At 37.0% G+C, this 17,802-nt stretch overlaps 1 protein-coding gene across 7 annotated transcripts in view; it reads right to left on the bottom strand.

The window, feature by feature from the left end:
- The window catches only part of rap1gap2b (RAP1 GTPase activating protein 2b), a 37,628-nt gene that overhangs the window by 8,034 nt on the left and 11,792 nt on the right, over nucleotides 1–17,802 (bottom strand). For 4 of the 7 annotated variants that reach the window (XM_084388218.1, XM_084388219.1, XM_084388220.1 and 1 more), the window contains 11 exons: nucleotides 6,625–6,709; nucleotides 5,905–5,940; nucleotides 5,618–5,659; nucleotides 4,551–4,583; nucleotides 4,239–4,451; nucleotides 3,926–4,029; nucleotides 3,749–3,827; nucleotides 2,778–2,831; nucleotides 996–1,079; nucleotides 376–476; nucleotides 95–224 (listed from right to left, as the gene is read on the bottom strand). In XM_084388218.1, the coding sequence (XP_084244344.1) occupies nucleotides 95–224; nucleotides 376–476; nucleotides 996–1,079; nucleotides 2,778–2,831; nucleotides 3,749–3,827; nucleotides 3,926–4,029; nucleotides 4,239–4,451; nucleotides 4,551–4,583; nucleotides 5,618–5,659; nucleotides 5,905–5,940; nucleotides 6,625–6,709 (961 nt within the window). The remainder of the gene's footprint in view (nucleotides 1–94; nucleotides 225–375; nucleotides 477–995; nucleotides 1,080–2,777; nucleotides 2,832–3,748; nucleotides 3,828–3,925; nucleotides 4,030–4,238; nucleotides 4,452–4,550; nucleotides 4,584–5,617; nucleotides 5,660–5,904; nucleotides 5,941–6,624; nucleotides 6,710–17,802) is intronic. The other 3 variants (XM_084388221.1, XM_084388223.1, XM_084388224.1) reach the window with 1 other exon arrangement.

Genomic DNA, 17,802 nt, shown 5'->3' with positions numbered 1-17,802 from the left:
GTAGGAAATAGAAACATATAATGATTTGCACGCTCTCTCTAGGACAGCATACTGATTGTCCCTAGATTTCAATCATAATTATAATCAGAAGCACCTGCTGCATGTCTCCCTCTGTATAGGGTAGTTTGGTGGAGACGTGAAACATGAGTTCCTGCCCTCTGAACACAGTGTAGACCGACTGAGACCCTGTCTGACCATGAGACACATCCAAACCTCCTCGAAACCTGAATATATGTCATGGAGTGAAAACTGAGGTAGGCCAATAAAAGCACAAGTATTTGTGATGCAGAGAAATCACACACGTTGTCCTTTGCAGGGCATTTATATATTCACACATCCTAACTTTTTCAGCCTTTCTTTAATGTTTTCTTTTACCCTTTAAAGTCCTGCAGCTCTACACAGTCTCCCAGCACTCGGAGGAACTCCATGAAGGCTGGAGTCTCCTCACTGTTCCCAAACAACTCCTCCTCTGAAGTCTGCGGGCAGCAGAGAGTCAGAAGACATCAGTGAACGGCAAACGATGAAGAAAACAACAACAGGAAGCACAGGTAGAGTGGAAAGATCAAATAATTCACATATGGCAACAGCTTTACGGTTTTATTACTTTGGTGATTCAGATTGAAGCAGCTTGATAAGAAAGCTGTTAAAGTGTCCTTGAGAACCTCAGCCTGACCAGGTACCAGACCATTTATATATATATATATATATAAATGGTCTGGTACCTGGTCAGGCTGTGCTTCACAGTTACATCACAAAAACACATACATTAGAGACAGAGCATATCAAAAAAAATAAAAAATTTTTTTTTATATATATATATATATTTTTTTATATGCTCTGTCTCTAATGTATGTGTTTTTGTGATGTAACTGTGAAGCACTTTGGTCAACATTCGTGTTGTTAAAAGGTGCTATAGAAATAAAATTGACCTTGAACTTGACCTTGACCTTTATAATGGTCAGTGAACTGCACACAAACAACAATCATTTTCTCACCTGCCCAAACTTTTGGTAGACGACACCAAACTTAAAAGTATTGTTTAACTCATGGTCATCATAATTCACTATTAATTGAGAACCCTGCAAAAAACAAGAATAAACAAAGATAAACGTCAAACAATTAATGTCCTCCTCATCAATACAGCTTTGACCGGCTCCTGAAGTTTAATTTCACTGAGACTCCAATGCAAAACATGGTTTTTATCTCTTAAACCATCTCATTAGTATTTGCTTTATTAAACAATCTGCCGAAACAGTTACAATCTATTGAAAAACAGTCTGGCAATTTTAAAATGTGTAATAGGTTTTTATCTGACAAATTAATATTTAGCCAGAAGCAATATTGTGTCTATGAAATATTTTATAAAAACAAATAGGGATAAACATCATGTAATAATAAAAAGTAAATATATATATACAGCTCTGAAAAAAATTAAGAGACCACAGCAAAATGTGGTACTGTTTGTTTGTATATATAGCACTAGTATGTGTTTGGGTAAAATTAACATTTTTGTTTTATTCTATAAACTGCTGACAACATTTCTCCCAAATTTCAAATAAAAATATTGTCATTTAGAGCATTTATTTGCAGAAAACGACAACTGGTCAAAATAACAAAAAAGATGCAGTGTTGTCCTGTGCCTGTTGTCTGTAGCTTTGTTGTCCCCAATGTCTGCTACTTGACCTTGTTCTTATGAACCGCCGTCTTTGAAATTTTAAGGATGGAAGCAACCCGACGCTCACTGTATCCCTCTCCCAATAAAGCCAGAATTGAACCCTTCTTTTCCTCACTCAAAACTTTCCTTTTCAACTCTTTTGATTATATTTAACTTCTTTCCATTATTCGAGGTCTGACAACTGTCACATTATGTTCAGTTAGTTTCATGATCATTTATTAGTCATTATCATTAGTAGTATCATTATCACTTTTAGTTTATTTTCATGTTCATCATGTGTTCCTTTGTTCAGTTTTCCCGCTCCTCATTATTAGTTCATATGTGTCAGCTGTGTTCTATTAATCATCCTAATTTGTGTTTGCTATATAAGTTGGTCCCTCGCATTCATTCTCTGTCTGATCACTGTTACCCTGCTTGTTTGCCTTCCTTGTGGATATTTATCATTAAATGTCGTGTTGGAACGTGATTATTCTGTCTTCCTGAACCCACACGTGACAACACTGCATCTTTTTTGTTATTTTGACCAGTTGTCCTTTTCTGCAAATAAATGCTTAGTCTAAATGACAATATTTGTGGGAGAAATGTTGTCAGTAGTTTATAGAATAAAACAAAAATGTTATTTTTACCCAAACACATACCTACAAATAGTAAAACCAGAGAAACTGATAATTTTGCAGTGGTCTCTTAATTTTTCCCAAAGTTTATATACAGTACAGTACCTGTCAAAACATTACTTTTTTATGTTTTTGAAAGAAGTCTCTTATGTACACAAAGGCTGCATTTATTGAATAAAAAAACAGTAAAAACAGTAATATTGTGTTTATAACAAAATTGGACAGTTGGTGGCGCTAGAGGGATTGAGTTAGAGACTCCAAATTTGCTGTGGTTAATGTCCAGACTGTGCTCTATCTCTATCCGTGTTGCAAATTTCACCATTTTCCCACAAGCAGTTCTATGGGCTGCCATACACTTCAAGAGCAGAAGAATGAATAATAATAACAACACTAACAGCTAAATTAGGGTGTCTACACACCTCCGGTGCACGGCCCCTAATTTTAGTACAATATTAATGATAAAAACTTAATATTAATCTTGCACTCACCTTTGGGTACAGCACAGGACTAAATCTCAGACCTACAATGTCTTCACACAGTAGCTATAGTGGGGAAACAATGACATCACAAAAACACAAACTTAGTCAAGCCACTTAGTCAATAGTAGGACTATTACGGTTCAGTAATTTAATTCTTTAAAGAGGTCATATCATTTTATAAATATTGTATTGTATTTCATTTATAATGTTACTATTTTTGTGACAAATAAACTCACATAAAAAACACTCAAAAAATCATATAATGTTTTGTTTTTTTGTTGATGTATTTGTAAGAAATGCCACATTTGCATGCCAAATGAGAAACTCCACTCATACACGGGTTGTGGGTTTACTGTCATATCCAATATATATATATATTAATATAATATACTTTGACCTCCCCACGTCGGCATAACTGGGTACAATTCTATAGCGGTGAAAAGGAGGTTACAGCAAACATAATTTTTGTAATTGCATGTGCTCTAAAAGCAAAAGAAAAAAGCTGTAATGACATTTCCGTGACTTTCCAGAAGAGGGAAAACATATCGAGAGACTGATTACAGCAGTCAGACGAGAGAAAGATGTCAAATTCGCCATCACTCCCTCAGCTGTTGTATTAGAAACACCCTCGCAGCAGTGTTAATACATTTTTTGACATTTACTGCCAAGGTAACATAACACAAAGTATAGCGTTATAAATGAGTCTTTTTAAAAAATAAAAAAAAATCGATAGTTTTGCGATGTTGATAACATCACAGTCCGTGAAAAGGGTCTATGGGGGGGAGCAAAATTAATAAATAAATTTAACTTTAATGTTTGGAAATATGAAATGTTTGTGTTCAGTGCACATACACATCAAACTAACCCTTTAAAGGATAGAGGACATACTGTTTAAGTTAATCAATAATACTTTAGGGTCTGTCAGGGCGATCTGAAGTGGATAAAACCTGTGAGCCATCTGTGCAGGGCACAATCATTACCTTTGCTAACTGAGGGACACTGGGGAGCTCAGTCAAGCCCGCCAAAGAGATCCTGTCATAGACTGTCTTCGATGGAGCCCTAAACGAGGCAGAAATTGATAGAAAAATGCAATCAAACGTTCCAAAATGTGCCAATCATGTAATTACACAAAGAGTGTTTGAAAGGGCTGTTATTACCTGAGAATGATGTGCAGGTACTCTTGCTCCTTCACCTCCTCGTGTCTGAGGGACAGTACGAGGTTGCCATGGTTACTGGCCGTGCAGTAGAAGTTCAGATGTTCCTGAGACCGGCAGATAAGAGAAAGCGGTTTAATTGTGAACCAATTCATTGCCAACATGAACACTGCGTTAAATTACACAACGACTGCCGATTATCACAGCTCTGACATTGAATGATCCGTTTAAAATGATCTCACACAAATATTTGCCAAAAGCCTTTGTGTGATGGTCCATTTAAGTATAACACCACTATATTGATGTGAGTTCTCACCCTGCCAATAAAGTGCTTGCGGTACGCACGAATGGCGAAGTTACTCTCCAGTGCGTAGCCAAACTCTCCTGAATTCCTTCCTTCTCCATCTTCGTCATCACAGAAGCCATTTATCCAGTTGGGAATGGCGGCAGGGGTGTCAGGATCTTCAATCCAGTAACCGCCGAACTCAGGCAGGATGACCTGAGGGTATGGCTCACCCCGCTGTAACACCTTGGAAAGAGAAATCAAACAAATAGAAAAAAGACTGACGTCTGATACACACTCCACAGACCTTACATAAAGTGCTTTTAGAAACTTAAATTGCTGTACCTCCTCTATCCGTGGGTATGGAATGTAATCATCCTGGAGGGGTAATAGTAATATAAATATAAGATAATGCTGTAAATGGACTTTGTAAATGGATCTTAACAGTGCTTTGGAAAAACTCTTGTGCCATGACAGGAAGCGTGATATGAGGCATATGTTTAGCTCATGCACCCCCATTATATGAGAAATTACATGCAGTCCACACAATGCTTCACAGTCATGCTTGCAACAAACATTTTTTTTGTGGCTGTCTGGACAATCTGAATGAACATGCATTTGAGGGTAGGATTTTATCTTCAGTGGTTGCCTTTGTTGTTATTTTGCCTGTAAGCCATTTAAAAAACGCTAAATCCAGCATTTGATTTTAAACTATATCTATAAAATGGGATCCGAATGTCTTAGTCCATAAGTGTAAATGCTTCGATTTTGCATTTCCTAATGTAATATATATATATATATATATATATATATATATATATATATATATATATATATATATATATGAAGAGTTCAGATGCAAAAACCTCTAAGTGCCATCTGAAATTTTCTTCTAGAATGATTATTTTTATCAAGCTCGTATATTTAAGTTCAGCAATTTCACTTAAATGGCAATGAAAATTACCTACAAATTGTCATTTAAGTGAAATTACTGAACTTAAATATACAAGCTTGATAAAAATGATCATTCTAGAAGAAAATTTCAGATGGCACTTAGAGGCTTTTGCATCTGAACTCTTCATATATATATATATATATATATATATATATATATATATATATTATAAATTATTTAAAAAAATCGAAAAATGAAATGCTTTAGTTTTCAGCATTTCCTCTTTTTTTTTTTTGCTTTAATGACACTTAATCTGCAACATTTCTTATCCATTTTACCTCATATTATTTCTTTGTTTTATTTTTCAAAATCCTTCAAATTATTTTGTCTATCTTTAAATTTGATTACATACATGAGTGAAGAATGGCAACCTCATGCATTGAAAAAACAACAATTCTGAAACACAGACAAGCACTGAGCTGAGGAGTAATCTTGTATTTTTTTCACACCCTCTGACCTTTACTCTTTGTGGTCTCATTTCCTCCACCTCAGAAACCTGCTAAGGGGTCAGGGTCAAAAGGTTGCAGTGTTAGCAACTGAAAGTGGAGGAGTGGTGAGCATGAGAGGCACAGAACGAATCAAAGACTCATTTGAGGAAACTCTGTTCACTCAGCGGCCATTTTGCAACACCTCCGGGCAGCTATTTCGGACATCCAAGACCAAGCCCTATCTACTTTAATGGGGAAATCCTGAAATATTTATATCATATATAAATCATACTATCAAAAGGATTTCACTTCTTACCTCCATCTTTTCCAGCACGTCAAAAAACTGAGTAGACTGTTGAAAAAGAAACAGAGGTCAATCTTTAGGCTAACATATAAGCATGCCAAGTATTTCACTTCATATTACAGGTCAACAACAAGTTTGTAGCTGCTGATTTCACAGTACGTCAATGGATCTGACAAAGTTAATCTGACAAAGTGTTATAAACATGCATACATTATTTTTATTTTCATTTAATATAAAATTTAATCTAATCTAAAAAAAATTCAAAAAGAAATGTTTTTGAGGTTCCTCAGGGTTCTGTATTGGTACCCTTAATGTTATATATATCCAGTATGTAATAGTCTAGTTGTTTTTGTGTGGCAACATCAGAACATATCTAAAATGAATCTCACTATACATGTGACTATTGTACTCTTGACGAGTTTGCTTTTCCTTTCTTCCACCGTTGAGGAACATATAGACTACCCAGGGGATGATGTCTGAAGTCATGGTCTACTGAGTAAGTAGGGTACATCACCAGCTACAGGTTTATGTTGGGGTCTTGTCTCCAGGAGAGAGGGAGTAAAGATGGTTTTATCTGCCTGAACCAAATGAGTCAATAATTGCTGCTTTATAATGAACTATTTATGAAATGTTATGCTTGACTCCATGCCTTTTTGCAGCTGTAAGCTGTCTGAGCAAATCCCCTTTCAGTGCTGAATCACAACAGGCCCTGAGAGCAGACGTGCCGCTTACCTTCATGGCGGGAGGGGCGGTTCTGGGGGGAGAGGGAGGGCGGTCTTCCAGGGGCACATTGGAGATGGTCAGCAACTCCTGCTTCCTGCAACACAGTGACGTCATCACCGCCATTACACACTTTTAAAATAACATTAAAAGGTCAAACATACAGTCACTAATGAATGGAAATACACATAAAATATCTAAACTTACTAATCTTAAAGGTGCACTCGTTCTTTTTGTTATTATAATTATAGTTTTTTTGGTGGAATAGTTTAACCATGACTGAAAATGATTGCCTTTACATGATGCTGAAAACATGATGCTGTATAATAGCCATTTTGGCTAGCGAAACATAAACAAATAATACTGAGTGCACCTTTAAAAGCTGACTATTGAATTTCGTAGGGTGGTCTGCAGTGTCATCTTCACACAGACAGGATCCTCACTGAAAGCCTATTGCCTCGTTCTCCTTTTACTCTTCGGGAATGTACCTCTCCGATTTGACCCTCACATGATTTCAAGATCATCAATAAAAAATGGGCCAAAGATGGGCAATTTGTTCTTTAAATGAGCTCTCTGGATAGGAGGCTGACGGGTGGAGGATCTAGAGGCTCCTGCTTAAGATTAATTTTCCTTCGCTTTCCACCTTCCTCTTCATAAGTGAGGTACGGATAGAGAAGCAGACAGAAAGGGGGAGCAAGGGGAGGTTGGAGAGAGAAATGAACAAGGCTCTAAAAATACCCAACCAATCCTTCATAAGCTCTCTGTAAATAGATCCCATAAATCCATCAATATATTCGTAATAGACTGAAAGTGACATATCGTTCATTATGCTTGACAAGGTATTTCTCTCACATACTCAACACTCCCAAAACTAGCCAAATAAATCCAGTCTGCTTATATAAAAATGTCTAGTTTAGCTCATGTTTGTTCCACACACATCTTGATCAGGATAATTATCTTCACACCTCTGGAAGGATGTGACAGCTTATTGTCACATTGTCTGTCATTTTAGTCAACATGAAAACACCTTTCCTGCACTCAGCAAGAGTGACTGGGTAATTTCATAATTTCACAAAAGATACTTTTGTAGAATAAAATAATCAGTGCAATATCACGTTTAGCACTATATGATACAAATGATACACTATACAAATCTGTCTTTCTTTCTGTCTGTCTGTCTATCTATTTGACAGTCTTTATCTCTCCATCACAGAAGGGCACATTTCCTCTCATAAATATTCATTAATCAATCTGCTGGGAAATTTATGTTAAAAGTTATGTTGAAATATAAAGTTATAAGTCAATATTTTTAAATCAATCATGTACAGTACTGGAGCAAAATATGACTTCCATACAACGCTGAACAATTTGCTTACATTAATCACCATTAACAATTATTACTATTAGTTATATTATTTATAAAATCATAAAGCTATTCAAAATTCCCTTGTTTCTGGTCAGAATGCATTACAAATCACTAAGCACAATTAGCTTATAAAGTGTGCAGGACATGTAGGCCTAGAATTAATTGAGCTCAAGTTCTCCAAAACATTCAATTTCAATTTACAGCCAAACTTTACTGTTACAGAATCCTAAAACTGATCTGTGAACCGTAGTGTTGATTCGACTACAAACTTAAAGAATGCATATGAATGTTCTGACCTCTCTCTCCCACACACACACACACACACACACACACACACACACACACGCGTTGGACCCTCTCCACCACATATGCTACAGATAAATACAACCTCAAATGATATTCACCCACCACTGGCTGTCCGTCTCCGTCAGTCTCTGTCTCTCACACCGTTTGCGGGAGCGGTGGAGAAGTCCGATAAGAGCAACAGCAGCACGGACACCTGCTCTCCGACAGCGCACTCTGGACCTGAACTCAGACATGGCCAAACCTCAGGTTCAGTCTCAGTCTCCTGTCACATCACACCGACACCAGCTACGGCTGAATCTGCATCGTCACAATCACCAAAGATGAGGTGCTGTCCTCGCCAGCACAGACTGTATGTGTGCATCCTTCACTGTGAATACCTCTCATTCTCTCTCTCTCTCGCTCTCTCTCTCTCTCACCCGCCCTCTCAAATGGCATTTCACTTTGACACTTTATTCTCGATTAAGGAGCTTTGATTGCTTAACCTCTGCTTTTCTATGAAGACATTTCCACTATTTACCACTCTTTTTCTCACCACACACACACAGACACACACACACACACACACGCACACACATATATATATCTATATACTATACTTGTATAACTGTTTTTTCCTTTTATTCTGTTTGTCACCTTGTGTTTTATGTCTTGAAAGCTCAAAAGAACAGTATGGAATTATTGCTATTCCAGCTCTTTTCCTTCATTCGATACACCGATTACATGGTGTGTGTGTGTGTGTGTGTGTGTGTATTTTGTTACTGCCCTGTAGGCACATTTTTATCTGTGACAAGACTTTCAATCTCTTTAATGTTGAGTTAACCTTTCTCAATATCTCAAAAGACTCCAAATCCTGAACAAAATACCAATTACATTCATGTTGTTCTAGATAAGAATTCTAACTTAAAGTCCCCCTGTGGTGAAAATCAAGTTTTTATATGTTGTTTATATGTCTATGTGGTGTTTTTAATGTGCTTTAAGACAAACCATGTGCAAATTCATAAGTCAACACCATTGCTGAGTATTTTATCTTTAAAGCGGCGGTGAACAGTCTAAAAAAAACGCAGTTTGAAATCACTGGTGTTTCTGACGTCACAAACTACCTTGTAGCCAATCACGTCACGAGTGGGCGGGCTTTAGCATATCAATTACAGCGAACTAGCAGGGGAGTCTCGAGACATGCCAGGTTATCCAGGTATATTTTTCTGTTAATATGAAACATGGGGCAGATTTAGCAATATAGAGGGTGTATGATATATATTACGATGTTATGATAAACTATGCCTTTCTCCAATGACGTTCTGAGTTGTTCAAAGCATTTCTGATGATTGTTAGAAGGCAGACTGAGATGGCGAACGGATAAATAGTTTGCGTAACATTAATTATTAGCTGTTTGATAACATAATCAACCAAAAGGCTACTCATATTAATTACCGTTATGTGTCTGACGTTGTGAAGAGCCATACTATACCATTGTGCAGCGTTTACCTCAGTAAGTTGGCTGAGGGAGGCGGGGCTAATTAGCATATTCATAGATCCACCTATACTAAATGTAGAGTTGCATTCAAGCTAAGGCATGAAGATTTTTTTTTTCACAGGAAATATGAGTTTTAAGGGATACAATTATTGACTACAGTTAAGTAATCTCTATTATAATTCATAAAAGAGTGATGTTTGATATATGTTTCTATTATATTTTGAAGCTGTGATGTCTTAAACTCTACAGAAGGATTTTTGAGGGCTGTTTATACTCACTGCAATTATAAGCCAATTTTTCATCATTTAATGTCACCTGCTGTGCAAATCCGCTCCTACTTGTTACAACTTCGAGCAACAAGAGAGCGTGTGCGTGTGAGCGAAACATTTCCGTAACACAAAGAGCATTAAATGCTTTGGGGGATTTGCTATAGCTGAAGGAAATCGCTCTATGATGAGACATTCAGACTCATCAAGAGCTGTGTGTCACAGATTAATGGCTGCCAGACAAATATTTCAGTACAACAAGTGTAAAAATATATAGTGTGCAATATGATGAGCAATATAGGCTCATTCCAAAAACAGTCATGAAACACAACTGATTCTTGATGTGCACCGGATGATTTGAGCTCTTTGGCTCATGAGATGTGGTGAAATGATACTGAATCACACTGAAGGTGCTATTCGATAAAAAACAGGAGATTTCAGTTGTATCATGTAAGCCACCAGACGTGATAAAGAGCGGTTCTCACAGGAGTTACGCACTGTAACACACTGTAATGTGCGAGATAAGGAATGTTAGGTGGGAGTGGAAATGATATTTTCACGTGAGCAAATCATAAAATGCGGCAATTTTAAGGTGTGGATGTCATCAGGATGTATCCGATTGCAGTTACATTAAACAACTATGATTTTAAGCAAAATATGATTTTTCTTTTTTGTTTTTTTTACAATTGCTAGGACACATTTCTCAATACTTAGATCACTTTTTCAAATCTCTTCACACAGTTCTCCAAACCAACTTTCAGTTTTGCTAACATGGACTACAACTACTAAACACTTCATTCATGTCTCAAATCAACTTTTTCTTCCATAACACCAGCAAAGGTTGTCAACCAACAAACTCACTTTGTCACTAAAACAATGGCCTAAAAACACTAACAACAGGCCGCATTATGCAATGTTTGCTTTTGTAAAATTTCTTTACAAAACAAGAATGACACACTCTGCTGTTTATAATTGACTGACGTTATGACATTAAAAAACAATTTGATTTTTTAGTTTTTGCAACGGGGAAAATAATGCACTAACAGGGTTGTTAGCAAAATGATGGACAAATATGCTTTTAAATCATGCTTTTGGGCATCAAATTAGATATTTTTACTAAAATGTATTAAATATCAAAATGATCATGTTTTGTTATTGTCATACTAAGTTCATTTTATGTCAGATAATTATATTTCACACATCCAAAAAAGGGATTCGTCTTGAACGTTTAAAAATGTAATGTAACACCAAAGTATACCACATTTGCAGAAAGCGCCAGATACATATTAGAAACTAGGCACATTCACAACTGCATCAGATAAACATTAGCCTGCACTTTTCAAATGTTTACAAAATGTTAAAAGTGAATTATTTTGTAATATTTTTGTAATAGGAAATGTGTGAGGAAGTGGGCTGTGTCTTTCCATCATCAGAGCTGTTACCACAATTAAAAATACGAAAGATGTGCCATGATAACTGACAGCTAAATGGACATGAAGATGCACAACCAGAGCCGTGTGCTTAGTATTCAAGTCCACAGATCTGCCCGGGCGGACACGTGTTGGGAGAACTGGCACCCTGCTGCCTTCATGTCTGATACACACATGCAATCACAGATAAGACCCTGCAGACTGTCACTCTCTTGTTTAGTTTCTAGCCATGTGCTGCGTCCCATTTCGCCTACTTATACTATGCCCTAAAAGTATGGACTGTTTTTATGAAGAAAAAGCACATTTTGAGAATGTAGCAGAAGCTTTGGGACATACTTGTGCATAATTGCGTCTTTAACAGACAGCTCTGTCGGTTAGTTACATGCATCATGTCACAGTTTAAACTGCCCTGTCAATCATCCAGTCACAGTTAAATTCCTCCACATTCAATTTCATTTAATTTCCTACCGTATGTAGTAGCACTTTGATCTACCAGTCGTGGATCTCTCATGCGGAGACTCTCCTCATGTGTTTGCAATTTGCATAATAATGCATTTAAAAGTTAATGACCAAACGTATCATTACAAAAGTTCACAATGCTGTTGCAGAAGAAATATAATGTGGACAACTTTTATATTAGTATATATACTAATATTTGTAGTTGTAATATATGTTAGAATTACCAATATTTTAACACTTTAACGTTATTCTGTAAACACTATTTTGGTGGTTATTAATTATTTTTTATTTTTTAATTATTAAATCAATATTTATGTTGATTAGCTCTATAAAATCTACTACAGAATGTTTTTATTTGAAATGTATTGAGGGTTAAAAAAAAAAATTTGTGTGGATATATTTATACATGCATTACATTCATTAAAATTATTCATTTTACCATGGTGAATAAGCCGAGGGTAATGCCTATTATACTGTGAATTCAGACATACTTTTTTTGTCACATACTGTTTTTCGCCTACAACACAGTAGGGAAGTATGTGATTTCGGCTGCAGCCCATGTCTGATTTTCCTGTGTTCAGTTCATCATTAGTTGTCAAGGTTTCTCGTTCACACCTGTCCCCTGATCCCGTCAATCAGTGTATTTAAGCCTTCTGTTCATTGTCTCTCATTGACATTGCGTTCGTTTGTGTAGTTTTCGTTCCTGGTTTTTATTAAAGATATTTCTTAGTTCCCTGACACAGACAGAGTACAAGAGCACTTTATCCTAAAACGTGACAACAGCAACTGAGATTTCAGTGGGTAAATATCTGATGTCTGCAGGTTTCTGTCTGCCCTTCTCTTCTCAGCAGGGATGCCACACAGACTGGCATTGGCTTCCTATGTATTCATGCATGCCCCCCCTTTCCTTTTCACGTTTTTTCCCCCATTAAAACCCCGGAACATACTGCTCTAGCACAAGCACAAGCACAAGCACAAAAGCTGAATGTATCAGGTTGGTCCAGAAGTCTCTCTCTGTGTTGCCTTTGAAGTGTTTTGTAAGCATGTGCCCTCTATTATGACACTGTGTACCTAAACACATTCATTTTATCAGCTTGGTAGCAGCCGGCAGCTTGTGTTCCCAGAGGCCAGATGAAGTCTGATATTTCATACATCACATCAGATAAAGCTTAATGCATCTCTTTGTCCCTTCATGACGATTATTAATGGACAAAGAATATAACTATTTTATTAATACCGGGGTCCACACCAAGATTCTGATTAGCTGTCAATGTTTTTTTTTTTTTATCATTCATCAATCATTACTGGGAATTTGTGCAAAGGATTGTAAGTGATTGGAGGACGCGAAGGATACTGATAATGCATCCTTCAAAATAAGCCGAGTGAAGGATGCGAAAGGAAGGCTGACTTCCAAGGATCCTACAAATAGAGACAGCCTTCAACAGAGCTGAATGACGTGGCAGCCAAGATTGAATATCTATTCTGTTTAGTAACAAGACTTTATGCTGTCAGCCTCCTCTAACATTGTCTGCATGCTTTAAAGACAAAAATTAGTAATATAACTGACTAGTGGGTTGTTGCAGGCTTTTTGGAAAGCACAACCCCTTTGGTACGTGCTGTTCCACCACTCCTCCATCTGTTCACTCACTCTCCTCCTGACCTTTTCACTGGACTTTACCTGTCTTTTTATCCGCTCTTTCCGTCTCTGTTGGACCGTGTATGTCCCCTACTGCTCTGATGTACACTGTCCTGCTTTGATCTGAAACATTTCAAAATAAGGTGCATCTGTTGACTTCTGTCAAAAATGAGTGGCAGTCATTTCAACTGCGAGAAGTGGAAGGACGAGAGAGAGAGAGAGAGATGGAAAGAGTGCAACAAGAAGGCATAAAAACAGAGGACAGAAAATCAAGAGGTAAAATAAGAAAGAAAAATGATATGCGCCAATATCCACCGCCACAGTACTGCAGTGAACATAATAGCTTCTAATTGAAATCCTGTTCATTTTCATCAGCTGTCTGTGCCAGAGAGGCTGGGATGCTACACTGCACATCCTTCTGTCAGGAAGCGCACAATGAGCGTCCTGATTAACACGCCACTCGACTTAATGGTACTATGACACACAAAGAGTTAGAATCTAATTGTAGACAGCTGTTGAAATGCCTTCAGAAGCTCAGGCCAATGCAAGCCACTGTCTGCACATGTACAAATACTGAAGACTTGTTTATGAATACAAATGGAGGAAATCTTTTAGATGTAGCAAATCTTGAGTATTCGTATTTTTACAGGTCTTATCCTAATGAAATATTTAAATTTGTTCTGATAAAATTGCACTAAACCCAGGATACAGTACGCACGTCCTGATTTGCAGAGTAAGAGCCTTTCCTGGATCAAGATATTTTGTTGATCTTGGAACAAAATTCCTATCCTGCCCTAACCTCCCAAAACCTAACCCTACCCATAAGTCATCCCTGAAATCAGGGGGAAATGATAGGTGAATAACACTGATGTAGAAGCAGCTAACCCTGCTTGTGAGCCAAAACTTGTCCCTCAAATCTGATTGGTTGATTGGAATGTTGTCACAGGATCAACAAAGAAGTTGATCCAGGAACATGTTGTACTTGGTGAGATCGGGTCCTGCCTACAGTACAGTATTAATTTGAATGTAAGGCCCTCTAGTGGTTATATTTCAATGATAAAAGGTGCTGTAAAAAATATGATGCAAAAATTATTTTGTAGTATTTATTTGCATACTATATAGACAGACCATAATCATTGTAGCCAACAGGTATTTACATGACCAGGAAAAATAAACAAATAAGAGGTTTAAAATAGGCAATGTGCTGAGCGCAAATCCATTAATGTTACTTTAGATCTGGGGCCTTATTTCCCAGACAGCAACATAGTATCGCCCAGACCCAGACCACATCTGGTACATGTGGATTCAACAAGTACCAGATGTGGGCCAGATCTGGGCCGACACTGTGTTGCTACCTGGGTTATAACCTTTGCGTACGCACAAAACAGGCCCTGAAAGAGGCGTACACCACTTCCGACGCATAAGTTGTGACTTATAAAAACAAACTTGACAGGAAAATGTTCGCACCTGCACGCAAACTCTAACCCATGCGTACAAACATTTTGGAGACGGAGCAGTTTGGCGACACCGATGGTGAACTGGGGTTAAATGTCTTTTTGGTCACTTTTAGACAGAACATTTTAAGAAAATTATACATACAGAAAGATAATGCAAATATAATTTCACTCACCAAGCCTATCACATGAATCAAACATCCATCCATTCTTAAATGTCCGCGCCAGCGAGCGCGTTGGGCCGTTTAGTGAAACTGACGCATATTTTTCTAACGGCAGATGAAGGAAAACCGTAAATCTTCATTATGAGTCCTAATCATAAATACAATGCATGTTCACAATAACAGTTTAAATAAATAAAAGAATGATTTAAACTATGTTTTACTTCTGATATAATATGCCATCCTCAACGTTAAACACTTAAATTAGGCTACATGAAATCATTACTGAGAAGTTACAAAAAAAATGTATATTTAATAAATATAAATATTTGTAGTGCATGCAATGCTTTTGAACACTTTTCCTGTGGCATGCTGTGTTTTAATGTTTTAACTACAGAGAGAATTGCTTCATGATAACAGCAGATTGAGAAAATATTTTCGTGCAAATAGTGCACAACAAGGCCTATCTGTTTCCATTAAAAATATAAATCAATTAAAAATACTATATGGCCAGTGGAAAAGATTGAGAAAAACTTTATCTGAAATGTATTTTACACTATTTAATTAATTTATTCAAAAACAAGGCTACTAAATGATTTTTATCAATGTAATGTGACGGCACATCCGTACGGATCTCATATTTTCCTAATGTCTTGTACCGTTAAATGTGGTATCACGTGGATGTATATGCATATGCAAATTATATGCAGATGAGGATATGCATAGTAAAACTAGGCGTTGTAAGCTCCATATATGGTTATTTCGCGAGGGAGATGCACGTGCGCACAATATTTCGCTGACTGGGATTTATAACCGCTAATATCATGCAATCCGCCGGGGTTCACATTTGACTGCTATGAAATAAAGAGCACTGCAGGGTCAACATCCCTTTCAAGGAAAGTCTGTTCACTTGAAGACCAAATTTGCAACACCTCATGGTAGCTATTTCAGGCATCCAAGACCAACATCTATCTACTTGAATGGAGATATCCTGAAATCTAAAAAATGCTTACACACTGACATGTTTCAAATCATAAACAAAATCTGACATAAACTGTCCAATAAATGCTCTTTCTCTCATTCATAAGTAATAGGAGTGCATCATCTTAAGTCTTTGGTTATGTGCAGTCCCTCTACTTGAGTCTTCACAAATTCAGCTTCAAAACAAAACAGTCTAAAGTCTCATACAAGTAATGAAAGTGAAAAGTTGCATTAGTTTGCAGTCAGAGCAGGGTTCAGTTTGTGATAAGTCTAATTGCTTTTTTTAAATAACAGTTTTGCAACATGACAATGAGATTTCTCAGCAGCAGCAGCAGCTGTCATTACGACTGTTCCTCTTTCACATACTGATTTTGAATTGTTGCTGTCTTTAGCCTAACTGCCTCCATCAGAAATTAGCTTCAATCATAATAGGGCCATGTGAAACTGAGGTGTAAAGGGAATTACATTTAACTAGATCACAATCACACACACAATATGCTGGCAAACATACAGGCACACTTAGTGTTGCATGATTTTTTTATAGGTTATGAAAAAGAACAAAATGTGAAACAAATCTCAACAATTTATTTCAGTAGAAAATCAAGGTCTTGTCTTCGCTATAAGTGGTGCAGTTGTGTAACTGTTTTTTTTTTTTCCTATGAAAGGATCTCAATCTTCCAGCTACACATTTATTTTTTATCAGACAAGCACGGCTCCTGTAGGAGATGGAGGGATAGAGAGAGGAAGTGGAGGAATGAGCAGTGATGTGGAAGAGGCTCTGTCTACTGAGGACCAGCAGTCAAAGGATAAATACAAAGTGTCAAGTGCACTAAAAGTGAGGATGAACTCTGCTTGAATACCAGAAGCTTAGTGAAAGCACTTAAAGTAGAGAACAAACTAAAATACAAAGAAATGGAAAAAAAAGTTTCTTTTTTTTTTGAAACCTTTATATATAATGTATTTTAAAATACTAAAATACCCCTGATAATCATTTAGTTCCTGTAATCACTGCATTCACATTGCAGCATCATATTTACCTATACCTAGTTATATCTTTAGAAAGTACAAGTTAGTTTAGTTTAATGTATTAAAATGTGCAATCAAGATCAAAATCAAAATGTACGCCTTTTAAGTTAGTATATAGGCTAATGCATTATACGTTTTAAAGGTGTAATCATGAAATACAAAGTGCTGTCATGAAACTCACAGGCTAATGGCACAGGCTAATTGGTCCTTAACTCAATCTGCTTGCAGTCACATCATTCTCTATAGGGCACAGCTGATTGGTTCCTGCTGTATCAGTGGCCAATGAGCTCGCTGCTCAACCTTTAAATACTTGGTCAGCATTTGCTGTAGCAGTGCAGCGCACTTTCAGAAACCCTCCACCTTCCCCAGCTCCACCTGTATAGATCTGCTACGGCTAATTCATGTACGCTACATTGTACAGCAGTAGCATGTCTTACTTGCTCACAGCAGCGTGTTGTGTATTTATTCGCAGTAGTAAGTCCCGTACTTGCTCTGCAGCAGCAATAACCAACAGCAGAGTTTTGTTTTGAAAGCGCCATAGGTCACTATGGTGAGGGTATTTATCTACATATTATTAAAGTGTAGTTGCTACTGGGAAAATAAGAATCATTACAATAAATTAAACACTTTA

Source organism: Rutilus rutilus (assembly GCF_951802725.1).
Source record: "Rutilus rutilus genome assembly, chromosome: 18".
NCBI lineage: Eukaryota > Metazoa > Chordata > Actinopteri > Cypriniformes > Leuciscidae > Rutilus > Rutilus rutilus.
This window is presented reverse-complemented; position numbering and strand designations above follow the sequence as displayed.